At 41.3% G+C, this 16657-nt stretch overlaps 1 protein-coding gene across 8 annotated transcripts in view; it reads right to left on the reverse strand.

Annotated features, from left to right (window-relative positions):
* Window positions 1-16657, reverse strand: part of Sirt5 (sirtuin 5) — a 32333-nt gene that overhangs the window by 1273 nt on the left and 14403 nt on the right. For 3 of the 8 annotated variants that reach the window (XM_074082882.1, XM_074082884.1, XM_074082885.1), the window contains 6 exons: window positions 15511-15598; window positions 14471-14524; window positions 12566-12694; window positions 12290-12413; window positions 10279-10394; window positions 23-517 (listed from right to left, as the gene is read on the reverse strand). In XM_074082882.1, the coding sequence (XP_073938983.1) occupies window positions 442-517; window positions 10279-10394; window positions 12290-12413; window positions 12566-12694; window positions 14471-14524; window positions 15511-15598 (587 nt within the window). In that variant the 3' untranslated portion in view covers window positions 23-441. Of the gene's footprint in view, window positions 1-22; window positions 518-10278; window positions 10395-12289; window positions 12414-12565; window positions 12695-14470; window positions 14525-15510; window positions 15599-16657 lie in introns of those variants that run through there. The other 5 variants (XM_074082886.1, XM_020162396.2, XM_074082887.1 and 2 more) reach the window with 5 other exon arrangements.

Consider the following 16657-nt stretch of genomic DNA (forward strand, 5'->3'; position numbering starts at 1 on the left):
GCACACTCTCAGGGTACCATGCTTATGTGATAAATTACCACTGTAGAGGATGATTTTATTTTCCAACAAAACAAAAAATACCAGGGTTTTGCTCCTCTATTCTTACCTTTGCCCAAAGCGTAGAACTATGTCAGGATCATTACCTTTTTCTTTTTTTAAGACAATCTAATTACAAATTTTCCCTCCCAGTAACTGACCAAACACATCAAACATAAGACACTTATATTTCAGTTCAAACCAAATGCATTAACTTTGCAGTTTTCTAGCTTTCTCCAAGTAAATGCATTTGCCATTGTTACTTCTAAACCCAATCTCTTATCAACAGGTTGGATTCCCACTAGGGAATCCAAGGCTATTTTTAGATCTTCCACAAGACCATTTATTTCATCTGTTTGTGGCTAGTTCTTTGATATGCTATAATTGCTTCCTTCCACAGGGCTCTTAAGAAACAGTTTCATTCTCATGACGAGCAAGGGCTTCAGGAAGAGTTATCCCACAGGGTCCCTGGAAATGGAACCTGAATAGAAGGACCAAATACAGCAGAGTAAACAAACATTCAACTGCGCAAATCTCACATTTCTTAGTTGTATTCAGATTCTTAGAAATATGTTGAAATTTTGTGGGTTTTTTTTTTTTCAATAATGGAGTTTGAACTCAGGGCCTTGCACTTGCTAGGCATGTGTCCTGCCACTTAAGCCAGATCCCCCGTGCTCTTTTTGCTTTAGTTATTCTTTTTGTGTAGGGTCTCCATTTTTGCCCAGGGTGGCCTGGACCATGATCTCCTACCCTGTAGCTGGGATGACTAGTACGTGCCACTGCGTCCAACCTTTATTGGTTGAGATGGAGGTCTTACAAACTTTTTGCCCAGGCTGGCCTTGAACCCTGATCTTTCCAGTCTCTGCTTCCCAAGTAGCTGGGATTAACATGTGAACCACTGTACCAGGCTCATTCTTTAACGTAGCTTCTGAGGTTCAAGAATTTAACACTTTGGTGTGCAGGGGAATTTAAAAAAGCAACTATCATTTATGCGCTATAAATAAGAATTTTTAATAGATAGATATGATTGTAGCATATTTTGTGATTGTATTCCAAATTTCATAATTGAAATTAAATATGTATCTATATAAATATATATAGTCACACATGCACGTGAAGACACAAATCAATGGAAAGATATATTGTGTTCATGGATTGGAAGAACTAATTTGTTAAAATGTCCATATTACAATGCAATGCCTATCAAAATTCTAATATTTCCTAAAATTCATACAGAACCACCAAAACACCTGACTAGCTACTGTAATCCTGAGCAAAAAGAACAAAGGTAGAGGCATCACACCACCTGACCTAAATATACTCCAAAGCAAAAGTAACCTGGTACAGACACATTGACCAATGGAACAGAATAGAGTACAGAAATTAATCAACCAATCTGTGGTCTTTTTTTTTTTTTTTTTGAGAGGGTCTTGCTATGTTGCTCAGACTGGTGTCAAACTCATGATCCTCCTGCCTCAGCCTCCTGGGTACTGGAATTAGGGGCATGAGATACCATGCTCATCTGGCCAATTGATTTTTTATTAAGGTGCTAATCACATAATGGGAAAAAGGCAGTCTAGTCAATAAATGGTGTTGAAAAAACTGGACACCCACATGCAGAAAAATTAAATTGGACCCTTATCTCACTCCATATACAAAAAGCAACTCAAAATGAATTAGAGACCGAACACAGGCCTGAGACTGTAAAACAACTGAGAAAACATTAGGGGAAAACTATACATTAGTCTGGACAATGAATTTTTAGATTTGACTCTCAAAACACAAGCAACGAAAGCAGAAATAGACAAAGGCAATTACACCAAAATAAGAAAAGCTTCCTCACAATAAAAGAAGCAATCAATAGAGTGAAGTGACAACCCTCAGGGTGGAAGGAAATATCTGCAAGCCATACCTTCAGTGAGGGACTAATATCTAAAATATATAAAGAAGTCTGTAGAAAGAACACAAATAATACGATTTAAAAATGGGCAAGAGCCCTGAATATGCATTTCTCAAGTAAAGACATCCAAACGGCCAAGAGGTATATGACATGAGGGAAATGCAAATGCAAATCACAATGTGATGTCGTCTCACACCTATTAAAATGGCGACTATCAGAAAAGATGAAAGGTAACAGGTATTGGGAGGACGTAGCTAGAAGTGTACCTTTGACATTGTTGGCTGAAATGTAAATTAGGACGGTCATTATGGAAAACTGCATGAAGGATCCTCAAGATGAAAATTGAATTACCATATGGTCCAGTAATCCTGCTTCTGAGCATTTACCAGAAAGACTAAAAATCAATATATTGAAGAGATATTCACACCCCATGTTCATTGAACACAATAGCTAGCCAAGCCTGGTGGCACACACCTGTAATCTCAGCACTTGGGAGGCGGAGGCAGGAGGACTGAGAGTTCAAGGCCTGCCTAGGTTGCACAGCAAGACCCTGTATCAAAATACAACCCACCCCCATAATAGCCAAGTTATGGAATCAACACCTAAATATGCATTGAGATAAATGGATAAGGAAAGTATGCTATAGATACACAATGGCATACTATTCAGCCTTGAAAAAGAAATGTTGTCATTTGTGACAACGTAGATGGAATGGATAGGACTGGATAACATTATGCTAGGTGAAATAAGAGAACCCTGGGAAGCAGAGAGTAGAGAGGCGGTTACCAGAGACTGGGAGGTGGGTGGTGAGAACTAGGGAGATGCTGGTTAAAGGTACAAAGCCTCAATTAGATGGGAACAAGGTGAGGGATTTCCTTTGAGATTACAGCTTAGTGAATATAGTAAATAATAATGCATTATACATTTCAAAATCACTCAAGAGTAGAATTTCAAACATTCTCACCATAAAAAGTAAGCATTTGAGGTGAATGGATACATTAATTTGCTTAATTCTTTCATAATATAGTCACAGACCAGAACATCACCTTGTACCCTGCATGCAACTATGACTTGTCAACTTGCAATTAAAAATAATAAAAATACCCCCAGAGAGACACTAAGATGGCATCCACATGTACAAGTCCTGAGGACAAGAGGCAGAAACCCAGTGCCACACAGGCGAGGATTTTAGCTGAGTAAGCCAGCCTCCCAAACCACCCGTTAGACCCTACAATTGTCTGACTTGTAGTTAGAGAAAAAAGAAAAACCAGGGAGAGGAAAGAAGTGCAAGAGAAAAGAAAACTCTGTGATTTTTGTTTCCTTTAAAGAAAAGCAATCACTGCACGCGCACACACAAACACACACACACACACACACACACACAGTGAATAAGAAGCAAAAGCAAGAGCTTCAAGTGCACAAGCGATAATTTAAAAAGTAGCTGAGCACAATTATAAAGAGGTAGAGTAGCCTTCGATGTAACTTGTCCTCTCAGGAGAGGATCGGACCACAAATTACCAGTAGAACACAGTGAAAATTCAAAACTCAGAGCACAGTTTCTATTGAATGTGTGTCACTTTTGTGCCACAGCAAAGTTGAAAAATCATTAGGTTGAACCACTATAATCTGGGGAACCATCTGTACTACAAACTATTGTGGTAATTCAATCTAGTAGAATTTCTTTATAAGACTTTTTCATTTTAAAAAAGTTGAAAAAATAATTCATGTAACATTTTGTTGCATAAATATAATAAGGGAGTCAATAACAGACATCCAAGAGGGCTGGTGATGTAGCTCAGTGGTAGAGTACTTGCCCAGCATGTGAAAGGTCCTGGGTTCAATATCCAGCACTACGGGAAAAAAAAAAAAAGACTTTCAAGCATAAAAATATACTACACTGGTACACATTTCTATCAAGATCAAATGGAAATACAAGCTCAAAAAGAAAAGAAAAAAAAAGTGAAAGCTCCAATTGTTAAAGGAGGACTTGTATGTTTATTTTGAAATAAGATGATAGAGTGAATCAAACAGCTATGAAAGGACAATTACATCTTAAAATGTCACAGTCTGGAGGCGTGGCTCAAGTGGCAGAGCATTGGACTAGCAAGTGTGAGGCCCTGAGTTCATCCCCTATACCACAAAAAAAAAAAAAAGTATTTCCAATACATTTGGGATCACATCTTTTCCACTATTTTTCCCAAGTTAAAATTATTTTTATTGTGTGTGTGTGTGGGGGGAAATGAGTTTATTAGTGAAAAACTTCTGAGGAAATAAATTCTAAGAATTAACCATGTGGATAACCCTTTACTTAAAAAGGAGAAGTCAAGGAACATGTTTGACTAGATTTACTAAAGAGTAATAGGCTTCCAACAGGCACTTGACTCACGAAGCCAGCCAGGGAGGGCGATTCTGCAGTTGAGCCAACAAACAGTTGCTCAGTTTTGAATCCTGAAGGGGCACAGCAGTGCTGGCAGGCTCCTTAAATGGCACACCTGTGCTCTTTGCCCTCCCGCCAGCTGCAGGCTAGCCAAGACTGCTGTGTTCGTTCCAAAGCTATTCAGTCCATTTTTGTTGGTTAATGTAATCATCTGATTAAAATTACTAATAAATTGCAAAGTACAGCTATTAAAAGATGATTGGCTCCTCCTGCATCAGCTTCCGAAGTGCCGGTATCACATGCATATACCACCATGCCTAGCCTGGGTTTCTACTCTTTTTTTCTTGGCTCTTCAGGAGACGTCATTCCCTTCTCCAGTCTTACTGGTTCTGACTTTGAGTCTCTTCTTCCTTGAAGAGCAGGTCCTTCATGGCAAGGGATCCTGGGGGCACTTCTCTGACCCTTGTGTAACTATTAGTCTGGATAGTGAGGAGATGGCTGACAGTGTCAAAACCGTTCTCCAGAACCTTGGCAGGTGAATCAAAAAACTCTGTGAGGTATGTGCACCACCTCAAAGCAGGATGCTTGAATTCAGCAAAAGAAAGGAACAGCGTCGAAGACAGGCAAGTAGTGTCCTAGTGCAGAGAGCCCAAAGTACACAGCAGAAGCAAAAGAGACAGCCATGTGTTGTTAGCAGAATTTCCCAGTGCTGTGTGTGGAATGGTGGAGTATTCTGGCTCAGCCTCCTCTTGTCTTACCCAGCATTTGTTCCTGTGCTTTAATCAGTCACTACCCGATTACTGGTGATCCATTACCACCTAGAGAAGCTTGGTCAGGGCTGGACTTTCACCTTGTGACCTTTGCTCTAGGTGCTCCCAGTGTCTGGAAAGCGCTCCTCTCAGACAATCCCTTCTGCTAACTCCTCCTACTGCTTCAAGCCTTTGCCCAAATCTTTTCCATCAGACAGTAAATCCTGCCTGACACCCTGGAGAAGTGGGTGGAGTGGTGAAGTTTCCTCACAGCCTCCTCACCATCTCTCAAGCTGCAGAATTTGTTGCTGTGTTTACTGCTTTCTGTCATCCTCCCCACTAGCATTATCATCTCCACAGGGTAGATGTTTGTTTACTTGAAATGTTAGCACCCAAAATGTTTCTGGTCCATGGCAGACTTCAATTAAATTTCAAGGACTAGAGAGAATCCTGGTGTGTGGAAGGCCCTGCACCCAAGCTCTTGTGAGCACACATCCCATTTCTGTCTCAGCAATGTATAAATCCTCACATGACAAAGACCCCAGGGTTGATCAAAAGACTGAGGTTTATGTAATAGCAATCAGCCAAGACATCCAAAACCAAACTGGAACTAATTAACACCTTGAGCATATTAATACATTTCTGTGGGAGGTGAATTCCATGCCTTTGTCTCTAAATTAGAACTGAGGCAAAGAGTCTACACAACCTCTACAGGCTTAAGGAGCCCTGTGACATCCAAATTCAAAACACAGATAGCATTCCAGGCAACCACTTAAGTAATACAGAAAATAATACAGGTGAAAAGTAGCAGCAAATAGTATCAAATTTTCCTTTTTCTCATTAACTTAGAACAGGGAATGGCATACTTTCATAGTAAATATTTTAGGCTTAGCAGAACAGACAGTCTCTGTTGCAAACATGGCCATCATAGGCCCAAAGCAACCATAGATGATATAGAAACACATGGCTATGGCTGTGTTCCAATAAAACTTTATTTACAAATACAGGTGGTGGGCAAATTTGGTCCATGGGCAATAGTTTGCTGAGCCTTAACCAAAATTTGTTAAGCATAAAATGTTAGGAAAAATTCCGCCATTGTTAAGCTGTGTGTTTAAACATGTCACCCAATCGCTCTGGGGCTGGATTCTTCATGTGAAAAATGGAGTAGGATGAGAAGGCAATCAGGCATGGCTCCTAAATATCAGCTGTGATGGCTCTTAGATAAAAGTCTTGCTGTCTACACTCATCAGTTACACTTGGATCAGTTACATGCAGTGCAGGCAGCCCCAGCTGATTCCCAAAGAAACCAGCAAAGCAACGGATCAATGGATGATGGTTTGCCACACTGGTAAGAGGTTTTTTTTTTTTTGGTGGTACAGCTGGGGCTCTCAATTCAGGGCCTTGCACTTATCAGACAGGCACTCTACCACTTGAGCCTCACCCCCAGCCCCTTTTGCTTTCATTATTTTTCAAGTAGGGTCTCAAGTTTTTGCCTGAGGTCAGACTCAGACCTCAATCCTCCTACCTATGGCCTCCTGCCTAGCTGGAATGACAGGCCTGCACCTCCCTAATCCACCCCCCCACCAACGCATCTTTTATTAGTTGACCTTGAACCGTGATCCTCTTGATCACGCAGGTGGGAATACTTCTGATCATGTATTCCCAAGTAGATGGGAATACTAAGCCCAGCTGGTTAAGAGTTTCTAACTAGCAAATTGCCCATCTGTCTGAACAGAGACATCACAGGTTTTCAAGACATGCAGCTGAAGAATTTTGGTTAAGAAGTAGCTGCTGAAGCAGGTCTCTGGTTTCATGAGGCTCCATTCCCGTACTGATGTATATTACCTGCCAAAAACCTCTTTTTAATTTACAGGAAATACTGTCACAGCCAGTGGCCATCCTACAAACACATGGCCACCATATGCAATGGATGCTGGGCCCCTGCTAGTTTGTCCACAGCAGGAGAGGAAGAGGTCACCTGTAATCTTGGGTTATACAGACACCCAAGTTTAATTCCTTCCTTTTTTCCTGTCTCTCCTTACAAATCTATAATGATGATTTACTTTAATTCTTTATAATCATTAGAGATGAGATGAAGATCAAAGAACTGAAAATAAACCACATAAGAACTGAATTGGGGAAACAGCACAGACCTGCTTCAGAGGGGTCATCTTATCCCCCTCATCAGTATTACTGTGGTCCCTCAAACAGACCAGGGGCTGAAGTTTTCTGACTCTGATATCACTTTTAATGATGCTAGTCTGCTACACAAATGTTCCATAATGCAAAGTAGAGGGAGACCTAAAGTCCATTTTTCAATGGGTAAGTTAGGAGGTAATTTCTTTTTGTATAACAGCTTTACTGAAGTAGAACTCACATACAGCCCCTCACTTAACAGGCATAATTCGGTGCCTAGTCCCGGAATTATACAGCTATCACCATAATCAACTTCAGAACATTCTATCAACCCAAAAAGAAAATCCATACCCATTCATACTCACTACTCACTCCTTCCTACCCTCAGCCTGAACAACCACTCATCTACCTTCTGCTGATACAGACATTTCATGTAAGTAGAGTCAAACAATATGTGGGGTTCTTTTAATGAATTCCTCTCACTTAGCATGATGTTTTCAAGGGCTATTCATGTTGCAGTGTGGATCAGTACTCTGCTCCTTTATGACTGAAAACATTCCACTGTATGAATATATGAAATTGTGGTTATCTATCCATCAGTTGATGGGCATCTGGGCAGTTTCCACTATTTCTGTGAACAATGCTTCTATGAACATTCATATACCAATTCCAGGACCATTGTCTAGGACTGTAAGCCAAGCAGTAGCATTGCTGGGTCCTACAGTAACTAATATTTAGCTGACATGCCAGGCTGTCTTCAAAAGCGGCTGCACCACTGCGCATTCTCACAGGCAATGCAGAGTCTTCAGCGACATTTGTTATTTTCCTTTTGAAATTATAGTCGTTCTGGGTTGTGAAGTGGCATCTTACTGTGGTTTTCATTTGCATTCTCCTAATGACTGAGGCCGAACATCATTTGAATATAATTATTGGCCATATGTATATATTTTGAGAAATGTCTTTGGCCCATTTTTAAGTGGATTATCTTTTGGCATTGTAAGGGTTCTTTATGTATTCTATATACCTATCTATCAAACATTAGACTTATAAATATTTTCTCCAACTCTGTGGATGGACTTTTTACCCACAATGGAACAGCCTCCATTGAAATACAAAAGTTTAATTTTGTTAAATAAATTTAGTCATTTACTTCTGCGTTTAATGTCATATCTAAGAAAGTTTTAACTAACTCAAGGTCACAAAGATTTACTCCAATATTCTTTCAAGGATTTTATAGTTTTAGCTCTTAAATTTAGGTCTCTGGCCATTTTGAGTTAATTTTTGTTCATGTTGTGACAAAGGGGTCCAACTTCATTCTTTTACATGACACCATTGTTGAAAAGCCTATCCTCCCCACCCCCCAACTGAACTGTCTGGACAGTCTTTTCAAGAATCAGTTGACCACAAACACAGGGCTTATGACTGGATTCTCGGCTCTGTCTCACTGATTTTACATATCTGTCCTTACACCACATATACCGTTGCGTTAATCAAAGTAACGCTATAGCAGTTTCTGAAATTGGGAGGTGTGAGTACTCCAACATTGTTCTTTTGGCTTTGGCAGAAGTGTTCCTTGAATTTTCGGGCCACCTTGTCAATTTCTGCAAAAAGCTAGCTGTGATTCTGATAGAGACTGGGTTTGTTAATATTAAGTTGTCCAATCCACAAACATGAGATGTATTTTTATTTAGGCTTATTTATTTCTTTCAGCAATGTTCTGTAGTTTTGGGAGTATAAATTTTTCATAAGTGACAATTTTTTTGAAAAAGAACTTTTTCCAAAAAGAGAACTAAGAAGTTCTCACTTGTTACAAATGAAGAACTGTGGACTAAGAACACAGACTGGAGCTGATTACAGGAACATAAAAACACCAGGACCAAAGTCAGACATCTCACCTGCATAGGATGCTGTTTTAAGTGCTACGGCACATGGCCTATCCCACAGAAGACTGAGAGCAGCAGTTCACATGCTGGCTGCATGACAGGATCACCAGGGAGCTTATAAAAGTCATGACGTCCTCTGAGCCTCAGATCAATGACTCAGGACCTCATGAGATGGGGCCCAGGTCACCAATATTTCTTAAATATGCAGCCAACGTGGAAGTAAGGACATGAAGTTTCAGTGAAGTTTTGTTTTTTCATTTGTATTTATTACTTATTTATATTCTAGCTTATTCTAGAAAGGAATTAAGCAGACTAGCAACAAATTAAAAGTAAAAGCAAAAAAAAAAAAAAAAAAGGGGGTGTATGAGCAAGACAGCAAAGTAAAGGTAAAAGCCTAGTGTGGACCCCGGAATGAGACTGAAAAACGTGTGCCACCGTGACTGCACTTCCGTGCAACCTCGCAGAACAGCACCAGTACCGTAAGATAGCCACAAGCACAAAGATTCCTTGATTAAGGGACAAGTTTTCTCAGGCGACTCACAAAGAGAGTAACGGGAAATGAGGTGCTGTGCGGCCATTTCCCACGGTGAGCTCTGCTAACTGACACGTAATGGTTATTACCAAGGCTACCTTAAAAATGTAAGTGCAGGTAAAGTCTAAAGAGTCGGAGAACTTTCAGAAAGCGGGAGAGAGAGCTAAAGCGTACAGCAAATCCTACATACAAAGACACAGCCACCCTGGCCTGCAGTTAGTTACATTTTGTTCTTCCATAAGAAGAACAGTCGACACAGTGGCTCACGCCAGTAATCCCAGGTGAGAGCAGGAGGATCACGGTAATGAAAGCTGGGCATGGTGGTGCTCACCCACCCTTATAGCTGCAAAGGTAGTGTAAACAGGAGGACGATGGTCCAGGCCAGCCCAGCATCACTACAGACCCTATTCAAAAACTACCAAAAAAGCATAAAGGACTAGGGGTGCTGGTCAGGTGGTAGAGCACCTGCCTGGCAAGTGCACAGCCCTGAATTCAAACCACAGTACTACAAACAAACAAACAAACAAAAAGAACCATAGGTCAAACAAAAAAACACAAACTCCCTCCTTCTCCCCTAAAAATTAGAACAGTAGGTAAAATCTGTTGAGATGCCATGCCCAAGCCTGCTCTCCACCTCCCTTTGCCCACCTTGGTCACCCCTGTACCTGAATCTGTTCGTGGCCAGGGTGGTCTCCATGTTAAACTCAGCCACTGGCACTCCCCTGGCAGCCACCTGGGGGGCAAACATGGCAGCTGGGTAGACCACAGAAGAAGTTCCCACCTACAAAGCAAACACAGGGGAGGGGACAATGACCACGCTATGGGGATACAAAACCTTTTTTGGAAAAACTGACATAAACTCAGGTCAGGTTGTGCCGCAGGTGTGAACAAAGCTAAGAAAGTGACAGAAATTGGAGAATGCCCAAAGGACAGGCGGACAGTTAGGAGTATCCTTTTAGCCATCATTAGCATCCGGAAAGAACGTGTCACACAAAAAGGAGATACACAAGAGGCTAGAGCGGCAAAGAAACGACCCAGTCCACATGTTTAAGAGGTGAGGGGGAGGTCCTATTTTTGCTTCCATTCTTTGAAGTTATATAAATGATACATGTTTTTTTTCTAAGTTAGGAAATACAACAGAAAAATGTGCATGCCACCCATAATCCCACCACCCCAAGATGAACTGTTAAGTTTTGACATTTCAGGTTTTATAAATATGGACTTATAAACACCCTTTACAGGACTGGAAAGGTCAGAACACATTTTGCAACCCAGGTTCTCACTCAACAATCCATCATGAACACTGATATCACAGCCAATGTCAGGATCACTCAATAAAACATTGGCAACATGGGTGTACACTCATAGAAAGTTCCTCTGCTTTTAAGGACACAGGAAGGAAAATGTTAAATATGCATTTACTTTGTCCAATTAATTCCACTTCTTGGAAATATGTTCCGAGAAAATCACTAGAATGTTAAAGATTTGTATCTAAAGGCTACCCATGGCAGAACTGTTTAAAATATCAAAATTCTGACATAGCCCAAACATCTAGCAATAGAGGATTAGCTAGACATACCACTTTATATCCAAATAACTGACATGAAGTCATTAAAAGGAGATGTAGTCTGGGATGCACTGACTTGGAATATGCTAAGTGAATTCCTACAGGAATAAGATGGTTCTGAGACAGCACATATGCTGTGAATTCATTTTTGAATTATAATCGACACATGTGTCTACACAAGGAGAGGCCTAGACCTGAAGTGGGCAGGTTTTTTTTCTGAAAAGAGCCATGCAGTGAATTTGTTAGGCTTTTAGCCATCTGGTCTCTGCCATAAGGACATGAACCTGCCATCAGAGTGCGAAAGCAGCCATAACAGTGTACGCAAGAATGACCATGGTAGTGTTCCAATAAAACTTTATTCACAACAAAAGGGTGAGACCAGGCTGGCCCACAGGCTGCAGTCTGCTCACCCGTGGTCTAGAAGAAATGACCAAAATGCTAACAAGGTAGATTCTGGATGATTTCTCATTTCCTTCTTATAATTTGATTTTTTGGTATTTTCTAAATGACATTTAATAATGAACATGTATTATGTTTAAAGTTTGAGCCAAGAACATGCTCTTTTCTTTATTATTTTTGTATTTTGGCAGTACTAGGGTTTGAACTAATGGCCTCACACTTGCCTAGGCAGGTGCTCTACCAATGAGTCATGCCTCTAGCCCCTTTTTTGCTTTAGTTATATTTCAGATAGGGTCTCTACATTTTTTCCCAGGGCCAGCCTTGAACCACAATCCTCCTACCCATGCCTCCCATATAGCTGAGATTATAAGTATAACCACCATGCCTGGTTGTTGGTTGAGAAGGGACCTCACTAAATTTTTCCTGGACTGGCCTGAAACCACAGTCCCCTGATCTCTGCCTTCTGAGTGGCTGGGATTACAGATAGGAACCATTGCACCTGGCTTTACAATCAATTCTTATTGTTTCTTAATTTTTCTATAGGACCCCATAAGACTCTCCATACACATCTTTCAGGAAGAAAGGAAGGGAGGGAGGAAAGCATGAGCAAGGAGGAGGAGGAAAGGGAGAAAGGAAAGGAGGCAATGACAAACTCCACCCCAGACTTCAGTGTTTCCAAGAACCCCAAAGAACAAGGAAGAGTGACCCACCACTAGACATAAGTCACAAAGGGCGAGCTCTCTGTCCACCTCCTCCAGAATGGCAGGATCCAGGTTTTCTCCAAACCATACCACATGAGGTCGAAGCAAGCCCCCACACCCTGCCTCCTCACACCTGGAAGGAGATCCCAAAGTCACCCAAGCTGCTGGGCCAGAGGTCTGCCCAGGATCAGAGGAAGGCTGGGGGCTGCCCAAACTCAGGCTGTCCAAACAGGCCACTTCTGATCCTTCAACACCACCCTCCCAGCACAGCCCCTAGAATCCTGCCAAGTGGAACTGCGCTGTGATGTTCCCATCTTGTTTCTGTCCATCCAGTGTGCAGACATTGTTCCGCTGAGCTTGACCTCTTCCTCAGTTACAGCATTACTCTCTGGGAAACTGCTGGCAGGACCACACCTGGGTGGAACACTGGCCTCAGATTTGCCTCCGATGCCTGCACCCCCGTGCTTTCCACCCAGGACCTCCCTTCCCTTTCTTTCAGATCCATTCTCTCGAGAGAACTTGTAGCCAAGTTCTCCAGCATCCTTAATAAAATCTGTCCTCTTCCACTTCCTCTCACCCTGGTCATCTTACATACATCAGTGTACCCAAAATCATCACCTTGACTGTCAGAGTAGTTCAAGCGGTAGAGTGCCTGCCTACCAAGCGTGAGGGCCTGAGTTCAAACCCCAGTACCATCAGAAAAAAAAAAAAAAAACTTACAATCATGCCCCTAAATACCATCTTCATCGTAGTAATCTCCTACTCAGGAAACCCACAGCACTCCCTATTTTTTCAGATTGAAACTTTAGAATTTAGTAATGAAAAGCCTTAATAAGCGAATCAAAAAGGGCAGTTCTGTGGGCAAATAAAGCAGTGAACTAGCAATATTTTATAGCCACTTTTTAGAAAGCAACAATGCATTTTAGCGTATAAAAGCTCTCAAGTCCCATAGTGAAGCAAATGTATTTTTACACTTAATCTAAGGCTTCCATATTTATGTGGACACATAACATCGTTTTTTTTTTTCAAGTAACGATTGTTAGCATCACATTGACAATGTTGCTCTGTAGAAAACCGCTAGAAGCACTGTTTCCATGGCTAGTTTTGAAAAACTGACAAAAATCTTTCTAGAGTGTGTGTGTGTGTGTGTGTGTGTGTGTGTGTGTGTGTGTGTGTGTTGCTAGGGCTTGAACCCAGGGCCTTCCTTGCATGCTAGGCAAGTACACTACCACTTGCGCCATGCCCCCAACTCTTTTGATTTCATTTTTGTTTTTGAGACAGGGTCTCGCCTACCTTTGCCTGGGCTGGCCTGAAACTTGAGATCCTCCTGCCTCTCAAGTATCTGGGATTACAGGCATGTACCACCATGCCCAGCATTTTTCTTTTTTAAATCTACAAAAATTGTTTGGTCCTGCAATTTCATCTTTGGAAGAACTTTTACTGCTTCCGTAACTTTAGACTAATAACACTGAGGATGAGAAGAGGGAAAAAGACAAAGAAGAGTAAAAGGAGCAGAAGGATGGCAGCTGATGTTTATTGACTAATTTCAGGATGCCAGCCTCATGTTTTCTATGTACTGGATCCCCATCTGTCACATAGCAGCTCCAGAAACTTCCCAGAACCTCAAACTATCTGCCAGAACACAAAGCAAAAAGGGGCCAGAGCTGGGTGTGGTGGCATAAATTTGTAATCCAAGCTATTCAGGGAGCTGAGGTAGTAGGATCAATTTAAGCTGAGGAGTTTGGGGCCAACATAGTGAGACTTTATTTCTTTAATAAACAAACAAACAAACAAACAAACAAACAAAAGGCAAGGAAAGAAGATGTTCTTTTGGCTCTTTTGTCCTTTTGCCTCATGGAGCAGGGCTAGTTTCTGCCCTTGTGCAATTAAGAAGCATCTCATGGCCAGATGTGGTGGCTCATGCTTGTAATCCCAGCTACTTGGGAGGTGGACGTAGAAGGACCATGGTCTAAGGCTGGCCTGTGCAAAAGAACAAAACTCCATATGAAAAACAAACTAAAAACAAAAGGGCTTGCCTAGCAAGTTTGAGGTCCTGAATTCAAGCCCCAGTACCGTTAAAAAAAGAAAAGTCATTCACTAAATAAATATCTAAATAGCTAAGTTTAGGTTTAGATTCCTAATTTTTCTTGTGATCTGCAACATCAAACACAGATCAAAGTTTTTACCCACCGGGGCAGTTTGTCAACTGGGATTCTGGCATCTTGAGTTCCGGATTCTGGAGCACTGAAGTAAACATTAGAAAAGGTCAACTCATGTCATTGTTATAATCAAAGAAAGAGAAATAACAACACCCATAAGCTATGTCATTGCCTGGCAGTACATGGCACAGAACTCCTACTGACAGAGGCCAACTGAGAAGGGTACTAGATGGGTGGCCCCAAATAATGACCAGTGGTTTTATGTGAGTTTTTGTCGGAGAAGGGCCAGAATGGCTGAGCGTGCTAGGAGGAGTTTCATGATGTACCCTGTACACTCCACCATCATGTGACGCCTCAATTTCATCACCATCATGTGATCCTTCCTCAATGACGTCATAGTCACACATCACTTATGTAACTAAATATTCTAAATGTTCTAAAATGGCCCAGCAGAACTTGTCCTAGTATCATGAGGACACTCTGAAATTTTTTCCTAGTTATAATAATACTATATGCTCATCACAGAAATGTTGGAAAAGAAGGAAAAAATTTATCTAGGGGCTGGGGGCATGGCTCAGTGGTAGAACACTTTCCTAGCATGTTTGAAGTCCTTTGTTCCATCCCCAGCACCACAAAAAAATAAAAGTTATCCATAATTCTTCCACTTCTGATAATCGCTACTAACATTTTGTTGTACTTCCTTCTGGGCTTTTAATTAATATACAGATACACAAACATGGAGTGTGTATATTTAAAACTGGTATTATACTGTATATTTTTCAGTATCTTATAGTTTTTACTTAACATTGTAAGTAGTTGTGAGCCCAATATTTCTTTTATCATGTGTCTGTACTGTGTCTAGTGTTATTTTTCGTAAGTATCCACGGGAATCATCAATGAATTTCTTTTGGCAGTACTAGGATTTGAACTCAAGACCTCACTCTTGCTAGGAAGTCGCTCTATTGCTTGAGCCACTACACCAGCCTTCAATGAATGTTTGGTTTCCCCATATTTATGTTCAACTTAAAAGAGAAAATGACATCTATTTATTCTGTCATGCAGTATAGTTACCCTTTTCCTGATAAAGCTGGACAAATTGGACTCTTGTAATTCTCAGCCACAACTCCACAAGAGGTGCATTGAGTTTTAAATAAGGTTCCTGAAAAATACACAGTAAGCAAGTCCACAATTTAGTATAATCAAGAGCAATTGTTTCCATATCTAAAAGGTTCCAAAGGAATTTGGGTTTTAATCATTCATTTTGGCAAATGGGCCTCCCATTCCTCTAGGAATCATGGGAAGTATGAAAGCACGCACTACTGTCTAAGTAACACCTTCAAGGACTTCACAATCGGGGGGGAAGGGGGAAATAACTATTGACTTATGTGCACTCAAGTCACCCTGGAGAGGTAGAATGAAAGTGGTTAGTAGGGAAGGCAAACTTCTACCTAAAGCTAAAACTAAGGTTATGATTTACTAAGTACGTAATTATAAAGGGTCAGTGGCTTAGAGTATGTTTATAAAATATTAATGCTGAATTAAAAAAGCTTGACTTTTTAATATCAAAACAGCTCACTTGATAAGTAATTAAGTAATAAAGAAAAAAGAAGTCCTTGTGTGGTGGTGCACACCTGTAATCCCAACTATTCAGGAGGTGGAGATAGGAGGACTGCAGTCCAAGGCCAGCCCTGGGCAAATGCATGAGACCCTATCTGAAAAAACCTAAAAGTAGAGGGACTGAGGACATGGCTCACGTGGCAGGTGCAAGGCCCTGAATTTAATTCCCAGTACTACCAAAAATAAACAAATAAAACTGTTAACACTAGCGACTATTTACTGAGCCACAATGGTGGCCACAGTGTCATAAGCAGTTACCATGTGCCAGTGCTGTGCTGAGCCCTTCACCCACGACAGTGCACATGTACTGTTTCTTTTCGCCCACTATTCCTTCTGTGGGGAACCATCTCCCCTCTATCCCATGTGAACTGATGGAGCTGTCAGTCACATTCCAAATATATGCTTGGCCCTAGGTTCCAGACTGGGGGACCACGGCACACCCCTTTAGCAGCAGTGTTTGACTGAGGGTGGGTATGTGACCCACATGACCCCCGCCAGAGGTTTCTTTTCTGGAGCTACCAGAAGCTTCTTTCCTGGCCCACGAAGGCAGATCGACTGCATAGGAAGAATGGAGGGCAATACAAAGAGTAAGCAAAGCTGA

The sequence above is a fragment of the Castor canadensis genome, chromosome 8 (genome assembly GCF_047511655.1).
Source record: "Castor canadensis chromosome 8, mCasCan1.hap1v2, whole genome shotgun sequence".
Lineage (NCBI taxonomy): Eukaryota > Metazoa > Chordata > Mammalia > Rodentia > Castoridae > Castor > Castor canadensis.